The 20107-nt window shown below is 66.4% G+C and overlaps 1 protein-coding gene across 3 annotated transcripts in view; it reads left to right on the plus strand.

The window, feature by feature from the left end:
* ADGRB1 (adhesion G protein-coupled receptor B1) overlaps positions 1–18602 on the plus strand; it is a 70285-nt gene extending 51683 nt beyond the window's left edge. For all 3 annotated transcript variants that reach the window (XM_060115753.1, XM_060115752.1, XM_060115754.1), the window contains exons 22-30: positions 815–881; positions 3023–3108; positions 8343–8514; positions 11418–11513; positions 13167–13206; positions 15314–16008; positions 17520–17555; positions 17728–17835; positions 18405–18602. In XM_060115753.1, the coding sequence (XP_059971736.1) occupies positions 815–881; positions 3023–3108; positions 8343–8514; positions 11418–11513; positions 13167–13206; positions 15314–16008; positions 17520–17555; positions 17728–17835; positions 18405–18602 (1498 nt within the window). The remainder of the gene's footprint in view (positions 1–814; positions 882–3022; positions 3109–8342; positions 8515–11417; positions 11514–13166; positions 13207–15313; positions 16009–17519; positions 17556–17727; positions 17836–18404) is intronic.
* Positions 18603–20107: the final 1505 nt, after the last annotated feature.

Here is a 20107-nt window from a genome sequence, read left to right on the forward strand (position 1 = left end):
AGGGGGACAGGATGTGACCAGGCCCTGAGGCACCCCCCTGCACTCGAACGAGGACCCGTGGGGTGAGTACTGGGAAGGAAGTGTGAACACCATCCCCAGGGCTGAGAGGAAGGAGTGCCCAGCCTGCCGGGCTCGGGGACGCATCAGGAGGAGGTGGGGTGTCGCAGCGGGATTCTGAAGGGTGGAGAGCTGTGCACTTGGCACACGGCGTGGCACAGGGAGCTCGGGGCAGAGGACACAGCACGTGCAGGAGTCAGAGCAGCCTTCACTGGGCTCAGGGCTCCTGTGGACTGCCCTGGGTGGTGTCCAGGAGATCTGGGGAAGTAAGGCTGGGGCTGGTGACCGAGTTCGGTGGAGGGCCCAGGTCATCGTGTGAGCAGGGGGCCTGATGCAGAGGGCCTGGGTTGAGGGGGTGGGTGGAAGTCCAGGCCGGGGACCCAGCCCAACATTTCGGCATGATGTCAGGAAAGAGGGTCTGCACGTGAGGTTGGGGAGGGTCTGTGAGGCAAGTGGGGGAGCCCAGGCCTGGGGGGAGAGTCGGGGGAGGGGGACAGTCAGGGTACCTTCCTCTGGCGGCCTGGCCCTCTGCTGTGTGGTCCCCGGCTCTGGACCTGCTTCTTCATCCGTAAACTTCGTCTGTCAGCTGCCTGGGGGCTCCCGTGGGTTCTGAAGCTAAAGAAGGTGCGGTCACCTGGCTGTCTTCTGCCACTTGTCAGCGACACACTGCCCTCCTGGGAAGCTGGTGGTGCCCAGTGTGTGTGTGACTGGATGAAGGCTCACGCCTGGCCGCTAACCAGCCTGTCTCCCTCCCCAGCTGCTGGCTCTCCCTGGAGGGGGGACTGCTGTATGCCTTCGTGGGACCGGCCGCGGCCGTCGTGCTGGTACTGACCCCCATCCCGACATCCCAGGCTGAGCCCCTCGCCTCCCCCTGGCTCGGACTTGGGTTTTACCTGCTGCCCCATCAGGGTTGCCCTGGTCACCAGGGGTGGGTGGTGTCCACAGATCACCCCCCTGACCTGCCGCAGGGGTGCAGAGGCGTGGCTGGGCTGGCGGCCTTTTGTTTCTCTGAGCACATTTTGCCTGATTGCTGGACACCGGCTGTGTACCTGCCAGGAGGTCTGAGCGAGTGACCATAGGGCAGGGAAGGTGGACAGACGGATGCCCGGGGCAGCAGGGGCGCGGCTAGGCCTGGGGCTTTTCCCTCAATGGGGCCAGCCCGTCACCCCCTGGAGGAGGGAAGCACCTCCCCTTGCTTGACCCTCAGTGGGTTTTTTTCTGCTGTGCCCACGTCCGTTTGGTGAGGGTTGAGAGTGCCACATGCACACAGGGTTATTATCCCCCGGTTACGGATGAGCAGAGGGAGGCTGGGGGGTATCGATGGCTTCTGCCAGGCCTGGCTCGGGGCCCATCTCGCCCTCCCCTCCCGCCTGCCCCCAGGAGAGGGCATCGCGTCTGCAGAGTCCTGCTGTCTGGGCAGGGCCACACCTCCTTGTTGTCATATCCGAGCCAGGCTCGGGCGCAGGCTGGACAGGGCAGACGAAAGTGAAGCCCAGGGCACCCAGGGGAGGCTGAGCCTGCAGGGGGCACGAGTTGGGGGAGCCAGTGGGGGGGTGGAGTTAGTGGGCAGAATCCGTGGGCCAGCCCCAGCCAGAACCAGCTCCTTTATTCCTGGAAGACAACGGGCAGGGAAGCGGCAGCGTGCCGGGCATTTGAATGCCACTAGGCAGGGCCGGGCCTTCTAAGGGCAGGCACCCCAGGAGGGGCAGGAGCGGGGGTTTCAGAGGCAGGAGCCCCCCACGGCCCTTCCCACAAAGCATCTGGAGGGCAGGGCCGGTCCTGACCCGCCGTGCGCTCCTGCCTGGGGCTCCTTCTGTAACATGGGGACACGCCGGGAAAGGCAGGCACAGAGCCTGCTGCAGGCGGGGCAGCGGCCACTGATATCCTGCCCTCTCCCGCCCCAGCGCTGTCACCCTGGAAAGCTGCTTTCGCCCGGACGGCGGGAGGCAGGGCTGGGGTGTGTGTGCGGCCACGAGCTTGGCTCTGTGGGGCTGCGGGGAGTCGGCCTCCCCAGACCTCCGGGTCCAGGGACCCATGGAGTCCCAGTCCCCGCCTGAGACGCAGGAATGTGGCTGGGGGTCAGGCAGCCTCTCTGCAGAGTGGAAACCCTAGGGGAGTGAGGATGGGAGCTGGGAGCCCCCTTCACCCAGGCGAGGAGGCCAGAGGGGAGGGGAGACCAGGACCTGCAGGCCGTGGAGGAGGGGGATGGCTGGGACGCTGGGGCAGCTTCTCTTTGTCTGGCGGCAGTCTGAGGAGCATCAGGAGAGTAGCCTCAACGCCCAGAAGCACTTCCAGGGCCGGGTGCCCAGCGGTGGGGGATTGAGGGAAGGCACCTGTGGGGTGGCGGCCCTGGGTTAAGGTCCCTAAAGGGCTGCGCGGTGCGGAGAGCAGTGTGGCTCAGGCAGAGCCAGGCAGGAGGTGTCCCGAGGTGGCATCAGGTCCGGCTTGAGCTGGGCGAGCTCGTGTGTGGAAGGCGCACGAGTTGCAGGGACGCTAAGGAGGGGACGCGGGGCGAGCCTGGGTGTGGGCGGCGGCTGGGCTGGAGGTCCCCCGAGGTCCCCTCTGTGGTCTGAGTGGGACAAGTGCCCCGGCAGCGTGGTTCGGCCAACCCGCTCGCGTGTTTGACTGCTCTGGTCAGTCCCGCTCTGGACAGGGACAGGCTCACCGTGACCCCAGCCCAGGTGGAATCCCAGCTTCATAAACTGCCGACCCCAGTGGGGATGGCCATGGGCCTAGGGACCCGTCACGTGGGAGGCTCGAGCTGCGGTGCCCAGCCCTGGGCGGGGTGGGGGGGACCGTGTGGCACAGAGAACCCCACCTAGTGGCTGGGGCTCTGGAAAGAGACGGCGGGGTAAAGGGACGACAGCATGAGGGCAGCCGGCAGAGCCCCCGGGGTCTTTGCCTCCCCCCGGAGCCCCCCTCCTGACCTGGGGGCCCCCCACAGCCGCTCCTCCCCGCCCTGCAGGTGAATATGGTCATCGGGATCCTGGTGTTTAACAAGCTCGTGTCCAAGGACGGCATCACCGACAAGAAGCTGAAGGAGCGGGCAGGGTAGGACCGGCCACCACGCCACCCCCCACCTGGAGTCTAAATGACCCCGAGCCCAGCTGCCCTCGAGCCCCACCCCACTCCCGAGCAAGTAGGAAACGGAGGCGTGGAGGGCTGCGTGGCCAGCCCCGCGTTGCTCTGCGCCTCGGTTTCCCCATCTGCCCCATGACAGAGCAGGGGCTCCGTAAGTTCTCAGAAACGGTGGAACTGATCGCTTTTGGAGACCCCGGGCCCACCAGAGTGGTGGGAGGGTGCCCCGGGCTTCTCCCTTCCCCACTGTGGGGTTGGGTGACCCTGAACCAGGATGTGGCCTGCCCATCCTTGTGATGCCTTCAGCATGGGGACAATGCAGGGGCCGGGCCGGATGTTCCTCCCACCTGGGAGCCTGAGCTCAGAGAGGGCAGTGCCTGGCCAGAGGGCACACAGCACTGCAGGTGGGCGGTCCTGAGTGGCTGTGGTGCCCAGCCCTGGGTGAGGAGCAAGCTTGGAAGGGTGCTTCTCCTCCGGCTGCCAGGGGACAGGAGCACCCTGGTCTCGGCAGCCCTGCTGTCACGGATGGGGGCCAGCTGTGGGCTGGGACAGGCCCCCTCTCTCCTGCCCCAGCACTGAGCCATCCTCACCTCGCCTCTGCCCGCTGCTCTGTCTGTCCCTCTGCCCTGGCTGGTGTCTGTGTGGGGGTCCCCACCCCCTCCTCCACCTCCCCTCTGTGCCAGTCCTGCTCAGTCTCTGTCTCTCATTGTCTCTTTCCCTCCCCTTCTCTTCCTGCTCTTGCTTTTCCCCGGGAACAAAAGCTTCTGGAATCCTTCCCCTTGGGTCCCTGGTGGGTTCTGTCCTGGTTAGAAACTTGCTTTGGGGGAGGAGTGTGACCCTGGAGAGCCTGCAGTGGCTGGGAGCCTGTCCTGGCCGTCTGCGGGCCTGCGTCCTACACTCTCTGGGCCTCTTCTCTGCGTCTGTGAACTGGGGGTTGGCAGGCTCGTCCCCCCAGCCCAGCCCAGCCCACACTGCCACCCACACGTGCTCCCAGAACAGTGGGTCACACACGGAGGAGGCCCCGGGGTGCACACAGGGTCAGGGCACCAGTGAGGCGCGGCACGCCCGCCCCGTGGCACTGTCTGATTCGCTCCCTGCAGTAACTCTTGAGGCAGGGTCTGCTGTCTTGTTCCCACTTCACAGCTGAGCAGACCAAGGCTGAGGCCTGGGAGTGGCTGGTAGAGCAGGGCTGGGCTGCTAACTTAGAGCCCAGTGTGGCCGGGCGGCCGCCTGCCCCGTTGGGCCCCTTCCCCAGGTGCAGCGGGGCCACGGCTCGGAAGCTCGCGCGGACCCGCCTGTGAGGCTGCAAAAGCCCTGCCCCCACCCAGACGGGAGGCCCCCCGTGGTCTCTGTGCCCACGCGCACGGGCACACGCGCAGGGCTGGCAGGGAGGCCCCCCGTGGTCTCTGTGCCCACGCGCACGGGCACACGCGCAGGGCTGGCAGGGAGGCCGCTGCCCAGGTAGCTCACAGACGCCACCGTTGACCATCTGGCGAACCCCTCGCTCCTTGGCGGGGGCAGCGCCTGGTCAGACCAGATGTGGGCGGACCAGAGGGAAGGGACAGTGGCTGCGCCCAGGTGTCCTGCTTTTTCGTGTGAATGTGGGCGGATAGTGTCACCCTCCCACTGGACGTGGACGCACATGGTCCCAGCCCTGCGCTGCCCTCAGGCCAGCAGCGTCCAGCCACAGAACCAGCACCCCGCTCTCCACCCCTGCCCCCGCCGGGCTCCGGGTGCGTCAGGTGGAAAGAGGCCCGAGGACCCCGTCCCCGCCCACAGCGCCCCGGGACCCTGTCCCCGCCCGGGGAGGCTCGGGCTGGACGCCATCTGGTTGCTTTTGCTGTCCCCGCCCCCAACCCCCCCCCCGCCCCCCCAGTATCTGCGAGAACAATTTTGCTTTCGTTTCAGTCTTTTAATTTCACTTGCAGTCAGCTGCCCCGGGCCCCCCTCGGGCGCGCCCTCACATGTGCCGAGTGTGGAGCCCTCTCTGCGGCCGACGCCACCTCCGAAGCCGCCAGTAACGCCATGTTAGTGCCGCCCATCGCCCGCCCGTCCGCCCGCCCGCCGGGCTCTGCTCGCCTCAGTCACATTTTGTTTGTTTTCAGCTTTTTCTGTCATTTCTGTCCTCTCTGCCGTCCACCCTGGGGGGCCTAGGCAGCCCCTGCCCGCCCTCCCCGCGCTCTGGCACCTCATTTCCTGCCCTGACCCCACCCGTCCCCGGCCAGGCTACCCCCGTCCATCCCCCGGGGCCTCGCAGTACCAGACTGACCGGAGGGCAGGGAGCCGGGCCAGGCCTCGGGCCGCGAGAACACGGTCAACTGGTGGCCGTCGTCAGTGTGTGGTCACGCTGGGGTCGCAGCGCTCCGCGTGAGTGTGCAGGAGTGCGGCGTGTGTGCGTGTGCGTGTCGGTCATGAATTTGAATGTGAGCGCAAGAGGCAGGTGCGGCCTTGGAAACAGGACGTGCTGGGGCAGCTGGCTTGTTCGCTGACCCCGGGCTGCCACCAGGGGTCTGTGAGCGGGGCAGGGCCAGTGCGGCCTGGGGTCCAGGGTGGATGCCAAATCCGGAGGGACCTTGGCTCAGATGACCCGAGAGTGGTCGTCTTGTCCCCAGACACACAGGTCCCCTGGGACCCTCCTGTTTGCTTCCTGGGATTCAGGGGCCCCGTGGAGAGGGCACTCCTGGCCGCGGGGAGCGAGTGAGCAGAGGTGGACACGGTTCCAGGGTGGGGACTTGTCCGGTGGAGCCAGAAACCTCCGGGAGGGCGGGCTGCTCCTCCGTGCTGGAGTCCATGGCCCAGACGCCCTGGGTCTCCTTTGTTACACACGCAGGCCTGTGGGGTGGAGGACACAGTCTCCCAGCGGCCCTGCCTGCCCCCCGCCCCCATCCACACTCAAAGCCCCTCCCCCAGAGGCATCTGAGTTTCCAAAGGGGGCGGGTGGTGCAGCTGCCGGGCCTCCCCCCACCCGCCTCCTGTCCTCCCTAGCAGTCACACCTGGACCTGCATGACCCCTCCACAAGGCCCTCTGCAGAAATGTTTCAGAAACTGCAGAGGCTGGGCTGCAGGAATTTGAATAATTTACGGATCCCCAAGCCCCGGCCATCTGCCAGCCTGCTGCAGCATCAGGCAGTAAATGCCAGGCCTCGGGCCCAAGGGAAGATGACTCACAGTGAGATGAGAAGTTTTGGTGGGGGAGGTCTGCGCCTCTTGCTCAGAACACGAGGAGCTGTGTCCAGGGCTCTGGCTAGAGCAGGCCCACTTTGGAAGGGAGGAGACAGACTGCAGCGCCCCGCCTGCCACGGTGGGGACACTGAGGGCCGGGCTGCCGTCACGGGAAGGCTCCCTTCTCTCAGGCCCTGTGCCAGGTGCGGCACAGCAGGTATGGAGGGGAGAGTGCCCGCAGGTGCAGGTACCCCGCCCAGGAGGCCTCCGCCTGGCTCGCCTGTCATCAGTGCAGGGGGCCAGCAGGGCCCTGGAAGGGGAGGCGAGGAGAGCGGTCCGAGGTCTAGTTCTGGAGCCCGTGCTGTGCCCAGGGAAGAGGCGTGGGTGCTTCAGGGTGACCCTCAGCTCTGGCCTGAGCCGCCGGGCAGGGGGCCCGAGAGCCATCCCCTGAGCTGGGGCAGGCTTTGGGAGGGGCAGGGTTAGAGGCTGCGTCCTGGAGGAGATACGGGGCTGGCCCTGGGACGGGGGACCCCGGTCACAGAGACGAGCTGAGGAGGAGATGGAGGGGGACGTGGAGGCCCAGGGCCCTGCCTGGGGGGCGTGAGGGCAGAAGTTCCCCACGGGGCTGGGCCCCTTGCAGGTCCAGTTGCAGGGGTGAAGCGGCTTCAGTGGCTGAGCCAGGCTGGAGAGGGTGGAGAAACAGTGTACAGTCTGGCGGGGACCTCTGCCCCCGCCCCGGTCAAGGTCCCACTGGTTTGGGGGGTCCTTGACCTGGCCGGACCCCCAGCCCCGGTGCCCCCAGCTCCTTCCTGGTGGCCTCCCTGAGTTTCTGCCCCACCTGTTCCTGCCTCTCCTTTTGACCAGGGTGATCCATGAGGGAGGAGGGGGTCCTGATGCCCCCGCCCCTGGGGATAGTGGCAGGAACGCCAGGAGCCCCTGCAGGCGGTCACCGGCCGAGGGGGCAGAGCTGACCCTGGCTGTGGTCCTCAGGCCGCAGTGGCCCTGAGAGTGGTGGTAGCGGCGGGGACGGGGCGGGGTTGGGTCAGGCAGGTTTTCCGACACTGTACTCCGGGCATCCTGCTGGTGTGCTTTCTGTGCCCACGCAGCCCCTTGACTGGCATAGTGTCCCTGCTGTGTGGACCAGGAGACAGGCTCAGAGTGGCCACGTGTGTAGGTGGTGCAGGGAGGGGCCGGCTGCAGAGGGCCATGCCTGCCTTGGGGGTGCTCCTGGAGGACTCCTTGGAAGAAGGGGCGAAGGCTTCGGAGCAAGGGCAGGTCCTCCCCGGGGGAGGGCAGAGCAGGGCCCGCCAAGAGGAGGAAGCGCCTGTCGTCTCTGTTCCTGTCTGTCCTTCCGCCCCATGCCCTCCCCGCCTGGCCCTGTCTGTCTGTCTGTCATCTGTCTTCTCTCCTCACAGGTTTCCTCCTTCCTTCTCCCTGAGGAGTTCTCTGGTTTCCCCCCCACCCCCGCTTCTCTCTGTCCAGAGCTCAGAGGCCTCACCAAACGCCCTCCCCTGTGGCCATCTTGCAGTTCTGGCCCTGGACCCCTGGCTGGGGGCCTGCGGGCTCTGGGAGGAGAAACCTCTTCCCCCTTCCCCCAGCTCTCCCCCCTCCCTCCAGGGTGCCTCGCTCCCTGGGGCCTCCTGGACAGTCAGGAACGTTCGCCTTCCAGGGATCTCGCCCCCACCCTCACTGTTGCCCAGCCCATTGGGACCACCGTCCTGAGTCCCCAGCCGCGCTGGGAGCCCTCGGGCTGGGGGTGTTGGCGCAGAAGTCTGCTCCCCGGGAGAGGCGGCATCGGGGCTGAGTGGGAGACGGTCTCTAAGGGGATGGGGAGGAGAGGGTGCAGCCCAGGGCAGGGAAGACCCAATGGGGCCCCAAGGGAGACGTGCCCCAGGTGGGACGGGCAGCCTGGCCCCGGCCCCGGCCCCGGTGAGGGAGTTGGGCTGAGGCCAGGTCCCGGCCTGGGTGGCCCCTCCCAGGGGCAGGGCGTGGGCGGCAGGGCGCAGGGCAGCCCTGATGCCGCCTGCCCGCCGCCCCGTCCGCAGGGCCTCACTGTGGAGCTCCTGCGTGGTACTGCCGCTGCTGGCGCTGACCTGGATGTCGGCCGTGCTCGCTGTCACCGACCGCCGATCCGCCCTCTTCCAGATCCTCTTCGCCGTCTTCGACTCGCTGGAGGGCTTCGTCATCGTGATGGTGCACTGCATCCTGCGGAGAGAGGTGGGCCGGCGGGTGGGCAGTCAGCCTTCTCCAGGCGCCACCTCCCCACGTGCCGCGGCGGGAAGGTTCTGGGAGGAGGCCGGCCAGCGGGGAGGGGCCGCTTCCTTGGCCTGGACTCTTCCGCAAAGCTCGACTTGGGTCCAGCATGCGGCCAGGGCTGCCAGGAGCGGTCACTCATTAAGGTGACAGCTTCTTCTAGAAGACGCCCTGGTGCCCCACACCGGCTCAGACCGAGGTAGTGGGTGGGCTCTGTCCTCCCAGGGCCCAGGGGCATGGGAGCCGCCGGAGGTGGGAACAGCTCTCGTGGCAGCTGAGACCCCCGTTCTGGCGTTTTCTGGGCTTCTCCAGGAGGTGCAAGAGAAGGTTTTTACCAAACCGTCCCGACTGCCCCCTGACCGGTAGCAGTGACTCGGGATGGGCCGCTGTGTGAGGCGGGTGGGAATGCGAAAAACCACGCCCCTGGACGTCGGCGCGTGGGAGTCCACTTTGGGGTCGTGGGGAGAGCAGGGAGGAGCACAGGGCGGCCGAGGGGCGTGAGGCCGGAGCGTCCCCGGATGCCGAGGAAGAGTCTGGAGTGGACGACTGGTCATCTGTCTGCTGAGGCAGCGCTGCCCACCCAGCCTCCCCTGCCTGGAACTTCCCGTCCAGGGGGTGGACACCAGGGCCCTGGCCTGGGGGCCTGCACAGCTGAAGATGGGGATGCCACGCTGGGAACAGCTGGGTCCCCCCGGCTCACAGCTGGAGGAGACGGGCCACCCCTCTCCAGGGGCTCCCATTGCAGGAAAGACAGGAGGAGTGAAGACCTGGCGTTTCTCATGTGGAAACGGTGTTTCCACCACCTGCAAATGTCCAGCCGGTCCCGAGCATCCACTCTCAAGTCCTGAGGGCCTGAGGAGAGTCTCCCCGGGAAAGCCGCGGATCCGCCAGCACCGGAGCCACGGGGACGGCCCAGGAGGAGGCGACCTCACAGACCCACGTGGATGCCCTCGTGCCCCCGGCCCCCAACCTCCTCGCATTAGGGAGTCTCAGGACAGCCCCCCAAAGCAGCTACTGCCTGCTCCCCTTGGACAGACGGGGCAGGAGGGGGGCTGACCCAGGCTCGTGGTTCTCAGCTGCCTCGCTTCTGTGAAGCAAGACCCACAGCTGGGACAAAAGGACACCCCGAGAACAGAAAGAGAGCCTGTAGGAATTACAAACACAAGAGCAGAAATGGAAATGCTCAGTAGATGGGGCAGACAGGGGCCGTGTCCCTGAAAGGAGGGAAGGTGCAAATCGGAAAGCGATTAGAAGGTGGAGTTGGGTGGAGGAGCCCCGAGTGCGAACAGGAGGCGCAGAGGGAGGGCTTGCCGGGTGCCAGCACGGACGCGGGGGTGTCTGGAGCTCCGGGCTGCTCCATCGGGAAACGAGAAGGTGGGGTCGGGATAAAGACCCCAAGCACGCCCGCGGGGGCTGGGCCAGAGGACACGGGGGCCAGGCTTCTCCGTCTGCCCTCTGTGAGCTCCAGGGTCCTGTGTGCAGGGGCTGCGCTCAGGGACCCTGCTACCTGGGCCAGCTCGGCCGTGCTGGGGAAGACGGGCCATGAGGGGCAGACAGAGGCTGGCCCCGTGGGCACGGACCGTTCCAGCAGGTGGACAAGCAGGGTCCTCGTCTGCGCCAGAAGAGCCTGGATGTCCTGAGGGGGGCAGAGTGGGGACACTAGGCATCGGGGAACCTCAGCTGCTGTTCAGGCCAGCGGAGGACGTGCTTTCAGGTCTGCCGTCCCCTGGGTGGAGGCCCACCCCTGCTGGGCACGTGGCAGGGCTTAGCGGGCGTTTGCCAGCCGGGTCAGCAAGTGCAAGGATGGGAGGAAGGCACACCTGTGGTGGGTGTGCTCTGAGTGTCTGGGGCTCTGAGGCCAGCAAGACCCTGGCCCTGCCTCTGACCAAGTCCCTCACAGCAGCACAGGTTCAGTGTCCGGGGTGAGTGGGAACAAGTCCGGGGGTCCATGGTGGGTCGACTGGGAGCCCTCCTCTCAGGTCTCCCCACCTTCACTCAGGACGCCTCCTCCAGGAAGCCCTCTGTGCTCAGCCCACCCCACCCTCCGTGCTTTAGCGGCCTGCACCTTCATTTATTCCCTTTGCTTCCCTCCGTGACCTCTGAAGCATCGGCTCCCCGAGGACAGGCACTTTGCTCACTGCTGCCCCCGGTGCCCGGCGCTGTCCATGGCAGGTGGAGGTGCCGCCCGTGGCTCTTGCCCTCATTGACCAGCAGCGTCCCTGGATAAGCGGGTCTCCTCCTCCTCTGGCGGCTCCTTTCTGTTGACCAGCTCTGGGCTGGCTGCTCGCGTGGCCCCTCGCTTGGAGCCTCCCTTACTGTCCCCTCTGAGAAGTCTGAGGCTGTCATTGTTCATTTCCCTTTGATGGAGCCCGCTGCTCTCAGTGATAAGGGAGTGGGGGCCTGACCCCAGTTTGCCCCAGACATTCAGGGATGTGCAGGCCACGGAGACTCAGGACAGGTCTGGACACCCGGTGACCCACTTAGGCCAACGGTGGGCTCTTAATGACAGATTCCAGCTAGGAGGGCCTGCAGCATATTCTCAGGGGCTCAGAGCTCCATGTTTTTGAGTTTTCACCCAAAACGGGCATAGAGAGGATCTCAGAGGTCAGAGGAGAGGCTGGGCCCAAAGGCTGGCTGCTGGCAAGGCTGCCCCGAGCCGCTGTCCCTTTTCCAGCTCGCAGATGAGCCTGTGCCCTTGGGAGCACCTCCTCCCCCACTGCAGGCCCTTCCCCACGGCCCACGTGTGCATCCGAGGCAGGGCTGCCCCTCGCTGAAATGCCACCCTGGTGGGACTCGGCCTCACCTTCCTGGCATTGCGGTCACGGGGGGCGGGCTGGCCGTCGACCGCCTCTGCTCTCCCTCCCTAGGTCCAGGACGCTGTGAAGTGCCGCGTGGTGGATCGCCAGGAGGAGGGCAACGGGGACTCGGGGGGCTCCTTCCAGAATGGCCACGCCCAGCTCATGGTAGGGCTCGGGGCCGGGACGTAGGCTGCCCCTGTTTGGCACCCCCACTGGGCATCTCCACCAGGCCCCAGCAGCCCAATTAGGAGGACCTCCAAGCCCAGTTTAAGGTTGGGGAAACGGAGGCTCGCCAAGGTGAAGTCCCCGGTCCAGGGTTTGGGGATGGGCAGGGTCCAGTTGACGAGGGATCTGGGCGGGGCTGGCATCCACCCCAAGCTTACCCCCTGGTACCAGCTGTGCCCTTTGGCCAGACACCACTCTCTGGGTGTCCGGCCCTCATCTCGGCTCCTGCCCCACTCTGTATGTCTTCCACGCTTCTCCTTGCCCTCCACCCGGGATGGGCCCTAGCTTGTCCACTCCCCACCCCACCGTAGCCTTGTCCTCAACCAGATCTCTAAGTACCTGACTCCCTGGTCTTCTGGCATTACACACACTGTCCAGCCCCAGGCACAGCACACCCTTGTCTGCTCCTGCTGCCCACTTTGTAGGTGTCACCTCCTCCAGGCAGCCCTTCCTGACCCCCATCAGGCCACCTGTTCAGGCCTTGGTAACGTCCTGGGGGAATTCCCTGTGCTGTCATTTGATGCCTGCTGCCCGCTGGGTGCCCCCTGGCAGGTGGGAGGTGCTCCTTCAGTCTTTAGGGTGCTGGCCACCTCATGATGGTTGTGAGGGTCACAGGCAGGGCCTTGGCAGAAGCCAGCAGCCAGGCTCAGGGAGGCGTTTTCAAGGGTGAGGCAGGGGCCCACGGTGGGAGGAAGCCAGGTTCTGGGCCTCCTGACACTTCTCCTGGCCTGATCCCTGACCTCTGGGCAAAGATCTTGTGATCTTCACGACAACCTGACGTCTGCGTTTGCCAGGAAGGAACTTGCAGGCTTGACTAAGGGCCCCGCCATCCCCTGAGGCCCCACAGTCCCTGGAGGAGGCCACCGCCCAGCCTGGGGTAGCCCGAGCTGGGTTCCCCAACCGGCCGAGCTCCCTGAGGGCGGGGCCGAGGTCACCCACTTGCGCCTCCCCCAGCTCCTAGCCTGGGACCGGGCAGGTGCTGCAGCAGGGACCACGGCCACTGCTCCAGGGGCAGCTGGTCCCGCCCTGACACTGGACATTTGCGTCCCGACCCCACTCTGCCTCTGCTGGGCCAGCTGGCCTCCATTTCCTCGTCCCCAGGGCTGTGGTGAGGACCAAAGGGGTGACGTGGGACATGCCCCCGTCCCGGCACATCAGTGGGTGGTGGTGGCCTGGGCAGCAGGGGCTCTGGCGTGGGGCCCTCTGTGTGTCCCGTCCCATTGGAGGGACTCGAGGCCAAGGGCATGAGTGAGCTGTGCCTAACCCACGGATGCACTGGAGGGAGAGCGTGCGCACACGTGCGTGCACATTCACATGCCCACAGTTGTGCACACGCGGCACACGGGCACACGGGGGTTCACCTTGGGTGAACACGTCAGCCCATGGGCACCCTTGAGCCTGTGGACACCCTTGGCCCTCAGGAGCGTGCGCGCGCGTGCACACACACACGGCATCACACGCGCCCCTCCGAGGTGTGGCTGCAACTCCAGGGCGGCCCTTGCCCGCAGCCTGCAGGCAGCGTGGTGCGCAGGGCAGCAGCCCAGCCCTGCCCGCTCGCCTTCGGGCTCACCCTGCCCCGTCTCTGCCTTGCAGACCGACTTTGAGAAGGACGTGGATCTGGCCTGTAGATCAGGTGAGCGCCTGACAGGTGAGAGCGACAGGTGGCCCTTCCCCGGGCCCACTGCCTTTTCTTTTCTCCGTGCGTCTGTCTGCTTGTCGGCTCGTTCATCCTCATCCCGCCCCCGCCAGCCACCTCCATGCCTCCCATCCCCCAGCCGCTCCCCTGAGGCCGCAGGCAGGTCTGTGGGGGCAGGAGCAGAAGCCTCCAGAAGACTGTCCTGGGGCTCAGGCCTGGCAGGTGCGTAGCACGTCCAGTGGTGGTGGAGCCCTTAGCACTGGAAGGAACCACCTGGTGCCTCCCCCGCCCCAGCCCTGGCCCTCTCCTCTCCCTCAGCACGCCCCTATCCCTCAGCCCTCCAGCCTCCTTGTAGGGACAATGAGGCTGGGCCAGCTCTGTGAGTCCCGCCCCCTGTCCCGCCTCCACCCCTCCCCCACCCTGCCTGCCCTCCCGCAAGGGCCCATGTTCTGTGTTGCCTCCTTCTCTTCACTGTTACTCCAACCATGGAGGAGGGGCTGGTCGAGCTTTCAGATTGGGGGCTGTTAGTGGAAGCAGGAGGAAAGCAGTGAGAAGGACCCACTGCTGAGCCCTAGGCTAGCCATGAGCTTCCTGGAAGCAAGTGCAAAAAGGGAATCAATTGCCTAATAAAAGGAAGCTGTCCAGGCATCATTTTTTTATGAGTCAGGTGTTTGGGGCAGTGAAAGGCAGTGTCTGGGGCTGTGGACGACTAACTGGTTTTGGTTCCTCTGGTCTGTCAGGTATTTGTGGAGCATCTTTTCTAGAGATAGCCACGGGGAGGGGCTTACAGCCCTGGGTGGGGAGTGTCTGCTGCTGCCAGGTGGACCCCAGGAAGCCTTCCTTGAGGAGGTGACCTCTGGCTTGAGCTGGACAGGAGGTCAACAGAGCGTCCTTCCTGCCCCATCTTAGTCTTGTGTGCTCTAGCCAACCCCCCTGAGAGGAGAGGTGACCCCAAGACCTAGGGGCCTTTGGGGGCTTGGGCCCAGCCCTGTGTAGTACCAGCCTCCCTGAGCCTCCAGTTCCTTCCTCATTAGTAACATGGCCCAGCCTGGCCCTTGGCCTCGAGAGGAGCAAGCGGCCGGCAGCTCTGGGTGGGGACCACAGACACAACCAGGTGCTGGGTGGATAGAAGGCAGGGACTGGCACAGGGCAGCTGGGGGCCCCGGCGAGCGCACAGGAGGCCTCCTGCAGCTGGATCTGAGCAGGGAAGGCCCGTGGGGCTCAACACTGGCTCTGACATAGACAGCCGGAGGGAAGGGACACACAAGGGAGAGGCACCAAGGGAGGGAGCCTTTCCTGACCCTGACCCTGACCCTGACCCTGATGCGAGGGGCGGGAAGCAGGTTGGCAGGGAAGATGGTAGGTTCGTTGGGCCACGGGGACTGGGGGCAGAGCAGGACTGCAGACCTGGGTGCTGGTGTTCGCATCTGAAGGGTGGAGAAGAGAAGGGGCCCGAGACCCCTGGCCACCGGGGAGGCGGAGGAGGAGGACCAGGGCGGGCAAGTGACCAGCAGCCTGGGCAGCTCGGAGGGTGTGTGCCAAGGAGGTGGGCTGCGGGGAGCAGCTGATGAGCGCTGGAGGCCGGGTGAGGGTGTGACGTGGGAGCCTGTCCACCCAGCAGTGCCAGCGTGGGGAGGGTTTCCAGAGGATCAGCCCTGAGTGGGCTGTGGACTGCAGCTCTGGGCCCTCTGTGGGCCAGTGGAGGCTGAACTGACTGGCAGGGGCGAGCCGGGCGGTGCACAAGCCTGAGCCCAGGTCAGAGGTCCAGGCAGCCTGGTCCCCATTGCTGAACAGAAGAGAGGCTGGGCCCCTGGGAACGGCTGTCCCGCCCGCAGCGAGGGGCTGGGTCCCCACACTTCCAGGCAGCCCGGGCCGCCTCTCACTTGCCCTTCCCAGCTACTGTGGGTGGAGGTCATTTGTTCTCTTGTGGGGAGGACAGGGAGGCGCCCCTGCGTCCCAGCCTTGTTTGAAAGGACAGAGAAGCACCAGCTGCTGCAGCACTGAACACAGGGCGGGTGCCCAGATCCGCTAGCAGGTCAGAGACAGCGGGACCCGGAGCCCCTCCGCCTCCGGCCGCCCTGACCCCCCTCGCCTGTTCCTACAGTGCTAAACAAAGACATTGCGGCCTGTCGCACGGCCACCATCACGGGCACGCTCAAGCGACCGTCTCTGCCCGAGGAAGAGAAGCTGAAGCTAGCCCACGCCAAGGCACCCCCCAATTTCAACAGCCTGCCGGCCAACGTGTCGAAGCTGCACCTGCACGGCTCGCCCCGCTGCCCGGGCGGCCCCCTGCCCGACTTCCCCAACCACTCGCTGACCCTCAAGAAGGACAGGGTGCCTAAGTCGTCCTTTGTCGGCGACGGGGACATCTTCAAGAAGCTGGACTCGGAGCTGAGCCGAGCCCAGGAGAAGGCCCTGGACACGAGCTACGTGATCCTGCCCACGGCTCCATCCGTGCTGCGGCCCAAGCCCCAGGAGGAGCCCAAGTACAGCATCCACATCGACCAGATGCCCCAGACTCGCCTCATCCATCTCAACATGGCGCCCGACGCCGGCCTCCCCGCCCGCAGCCCGCCCTCCCGCCAGCCCCCCGAGGCGCCCCCCACCCAGCCCCCCCCACCCCCACCCCCGCCGCCCCCGCCCCCTCAGCAGCCCCTGCCCCCGCCCCCGCCCCCCACCCTGGAGTCGGCACCCCCCAGCCTGGCGGAGCCCGGGGAACCCGCTGCCCACCCGGGGCCCAGCACGGGGACCGGGACGAAGAATGAGAACGTGTCCACCTTGTCCGCGAGCTCCCTGGAGGTGAGGGCAGCCTGGGGGGCTAGCGGACAAGGGACAGGTGCATTGTGGGCACTGCGGGTTTGGGCGGTGGCTCCACAGGTGGGGCTGGCAGCCAGCCTCAGGGAGCCCAGGCCTGGGAAGCCCAGGGGCCGGCATCACCCCTGTTGGAATGAGTCCTGTTGGCAGGAAGGGAACCTGAGGCCTGTGTAGGGGAGGGCTTGCCTTCCCCTTCCCTTCCCTTCCCTTCCCTTCCCTTCCCCTTCCCCTTCCCTTCCCTTCCCCTTCCCCTTCCCTTCCCTTCCCCTTCCCCTCCCCTTCCCCTCCCCTTCCCCTCCCTTTCCCCTTCCCCTTCCCCTCCGCTTCCCCTTCCCCCTCCCCTTCCCCTTCCCCCTCCCCTTCCCCTTCCCCTTCCTTTCCCCTTCCCCTTCCCCTTCCTTTCCCCTTCCCCTTCCCTTCCCCTTCCCTTTCCCCTTCCCCTTCCCCTCCCTCCCCCTCCCCCTCCCCATCCCCCTCCCCTCCCCCTCCCCTTCCCCCTCCCCTCCCCTTCCCCTTCCCCTTCCCCTCCCCTTCCCCTTCCCCTTCCCCTTCCCCTTCCCCTTCCCCTTCCCCTTCCCCTTCCCCTGCGGGCAAGTGGCAGGGCTCTGCCTCGAGGGGGCAGCATCTACCTGTCCTCCTGCCATGCTCCCCGCACCCCCGGGCCTGCTGGGCCACCGTGACTGGGAGCTTGCGCCTGTGCTGAAACGGCCACTTGTCAGGTGGTTGCCCTCGGTGGTGGTCTCACCCATCACATAAGGGCTCAAGAGCTTTCGGCCTGGACACTGAGCTGGACTTGAAGCTGCTTGAGTCTAGTTCCTTCCGTGGTTGGGCAGTCAACGGCAGCCAGGCCCCTTAGACCAACCTAAAACCTGCAGTTGACCCCCGAGCCCTGCTCAGCCTGTAGGACAGGGGCTCAGAGATGGCAGGGGTGGGGAGCAGCCAGGCCCAGCACCCTCGGGGAGCCCCACCCTCCGCAGGCTGGGCTCCCACCTCCTGGCTCGTAGCCTCTGGTGAATGCAGCCCCGGGTACCAGTTCTGTGGCCGGCCAGCAGTGCCACGGCCCTGTGTCCAGGTCTGCTCGTCCCTGGGAGCGCGTCCTGGGCCGCCTGAGCTGGACACCCTTGCCCAGCCCTGGCACTGGCCTCAAGGTGGCACAGTAGGTGAATGAGGGCTCACCCACAGCCTGCCCCTGCCTTCTGGGTCCTTGGGCTTCTGTTTCCTTACGTCCAGTGGCCCTTCTTTCTATCCACCCTCTTCCTCCAGGGCCCCCGACTGGGCTCCCTGTGTCTCCAGGCGGGGGTGGCCTACAGGGGGCTTGGGCACTGAGACCGATAGCTTCAGTGTAGTCAGAGGTGTGTCTCCCAGGGCTTGGCCAGGACCAACGGTGGGCAGGGGCGAGGGGGTCCCGGGCCTCCCTCATCCTCAGGCAGGAGCTTGTGGTCTGGGGGATTTGGGGGAACTGCTTGTGACCGTGCACAAACCCCTTCTCCCCACAGCGGCGGAAATCGCGCTATGCGGAGCTGGACTTTGAGGTGGGTCCTGTCCCAATTACCTGGGCCCAGCCCTTCCAACAGGCAGGGAGGGGCTGGGGAGGAGGACCCTGCCCTGACGGGGAGGCCAGTCCCCAGGAGCCTATGCTGGGCGGGGGCGGGGCAGGGCAGCCCCTCTCCTGGTTCAGGACCGCCGCCCCTCCTCCCCCTGCAGAAAATCATGCACACCCGGAAGCGGCACCAGGACATGTTCCAGGACCTGAACCGGAAGTTGCAGCATGCCGCTGAGAAGGACAAGGATGCGCTGGGCCCGGACAGCAAGGTCTGGAGGGCGGGGCTGAGGGTGGGGAGGGGTGGGGGGCAGGGTCTCAGGGGCGGAGCCTGGGCGGGGCTGTGGGACAGCCCTTAGGTAAGCTCTTCTCTCCTTCCTCCGGCCCTACTTCATTCATTCATTTGTTCCTTCACTCAACCTTTCCCAAGGACTGGCCTGACCCAGCCCATTGTAGACCCTGGAGAGACAGGACAGGTGGATGGGTCTGTCCCAGGGGCCATCTAGAAGCTGGGTTGTGGCTGGGCTGGGGGAGCCTGGGTAAGGCCGCCCCCCAGCGGCGGGCAGCAGCCAAGCGAGGGGTGCTGGGTGGGAAGGGCCCCCAGCTGCCCTTCCCTGCAGGCCACCCCAGCTCACCCAACGGCAGGGGTCACAGCCCTCGCGCGGTCCAGGAAAGGCTCTGCGCCCACGCTCACCCGTCTGTGCCGGGGTCTCCTTGCCGCCCTCACCTGCCTGTCTGGTCCCTTCCTCACTATCCACCTTCTTTTCTCCACTCCCCATCGGTTCTGCTCTGTGTCTCTACGTCGGGGCCCTCACCCCCTCCACTGCCCGCCGGCCAGCAGCCAGAAAAGCAGCAGACGCCCAACAAGCGGCCCTGGGAGAGCCTCCGAAAAGCGCACGGGCCACCCGCGTGGGTGAAGAAAGAGCTGGAGCCGCTGCCGCCGTCGCCGCTAGAGCTGCGGAGCGTGGAGTGGGAGAAGTCGGGCGCCACCATCCCGCTGGTGGGTCAGGACATCATCGACCTCCAGACCGAGGTCTGAGTGGGCGGGCGGCGGCCACGCACCGGGCCACGGAGGAGGGATGCTGCTCTGCCCGCTCCTGCCACAGGACGGGCACAGACACGCTCACGGGCGGCGGGCAAGGCCCGCGCCCCGGCCTCAGGGCGCTCGGACGGCGGCCAGGCAGAGGCCCGCAGTGCTGGGACCAGAGCCAGATGGGACAGGAGGCGGCGGCCCCGGTGGGCACAGGGCTCCAGAGGCCCGAAGGTGCCTCAGACTCTGCCCTCCTCCGGCCCAGCCCCGGCGGGCGGGCAGGCAGCCGTGGACAATGGCCAGGCCGGGTGCGGCCAGCATCCCTGGGATGCCCACCTGAGCTGCTGCAGCAGAGGACCAGCCTGCTTGGCCTGACCAGCCTGGCACCGTTTTTTAGACCCCCCCACCCCTCGGGAAGCAGCCAGCCCCCCCGCACCCTTCCAGGGCCCAGGGGCCCCTCCCCAGACCCAGGCGGAGAGCACAGCCCTCCCACCTATGCCACCCCAGGGGCAGGACCAGAAGCCCACTCCGGGAAGAAGCAGGGGTGGGGAATCTATTTTTTCTCTCCTTTTCTTTTCTTCAATAAAAAGAATTAAAAACCCACGTCCTCACTGTGTGGCCCTCCTCTGTGCAGCACGCGCCAGCACCCTGGTGGGCTGGGGGTGGTCTTTGCTGACCTCGGCCCCTCCACCTGGGCCGGGGAGGGCTGGGGAGGCCTAGTGGGCACCACGCCCTGCCTGCGGTCAGGCCCGTTTTCTGAGCCGGAGCTCTGAAATGCTCGCTCAGAGTGCAAGTGCGGGATCCTGCCTCTCCTCCGTGCTTCCAGCAGGGGGCACCCGGAGCTGCTGCAGGGAGCTGGCTGGTGAGCTGCCAGGCTGGGGGGTGGAGGGCGGCTATGTAGATCCCCTCCCCGCAGGCTGTGCACCCCACCCCTGGGAGCCCCAGGGCCTCAGCCGCCAGACAGAACCCCTGGGCTCCGAGAGGCAACAGACAGAGGCCGCTGTCCAAAGAGGAGGTGTGCAGGTGGACCATTTGGAGGCCCCAGCACCCCGAGATTATGGGTCCCCAACCATGTGATCCAAGATGAAACCGATGGCAGGCCCAGCTGAAAGGCCGGGGGCACTGCCTGGCATGGGGTTCCCGTGGCGGCCTTGCTCTCCCCATTCAGGGCTCAGCTTGTGGGAATCTCACCGGGCGTGGATGCGCCTGTGACCCACCCCCCATCCAGAGTCCTCACCAGCAGGTGGAGGTGGGACAGGGGAGGGGCTCGGTGGGTGGTGCCTCCCGTGTGCGTGACCGCAGTGACCGTGGGTGATCTCAAATGACCGAGCATGGAGAGACACGCTGGTGACCACGCATGCCTGGGAGGGGCTGCGTGACCGTGACCGTGAGTGACCACAAGTGGCCCTACATGAGTGGACAACAGCCAGGGAGGGAGGTGTGGCCACAGCAGCAGCAGCAGGAGGATGTGATGCTAAGCCCTCCGGTCACACGCGGCCAGCGCTCGAGAACCA

This window comes from Mesoplodon densirostris, chromosome 13, assembly GCF_025265405.1.
Source record: "Mesoplodon densirostris isolate mMesDen1 chromosome 13, mMesDen1 primary haplotype, whole genome shotgun sequence".
Classification (NCBI taxonomy): domain Eukaryota; kingdom Metazoa; phylum Chordata; class Mammalia; order Artiodactyla; family Ziphiidae; genus Mesoplodon; species Mesoplodon densirostris.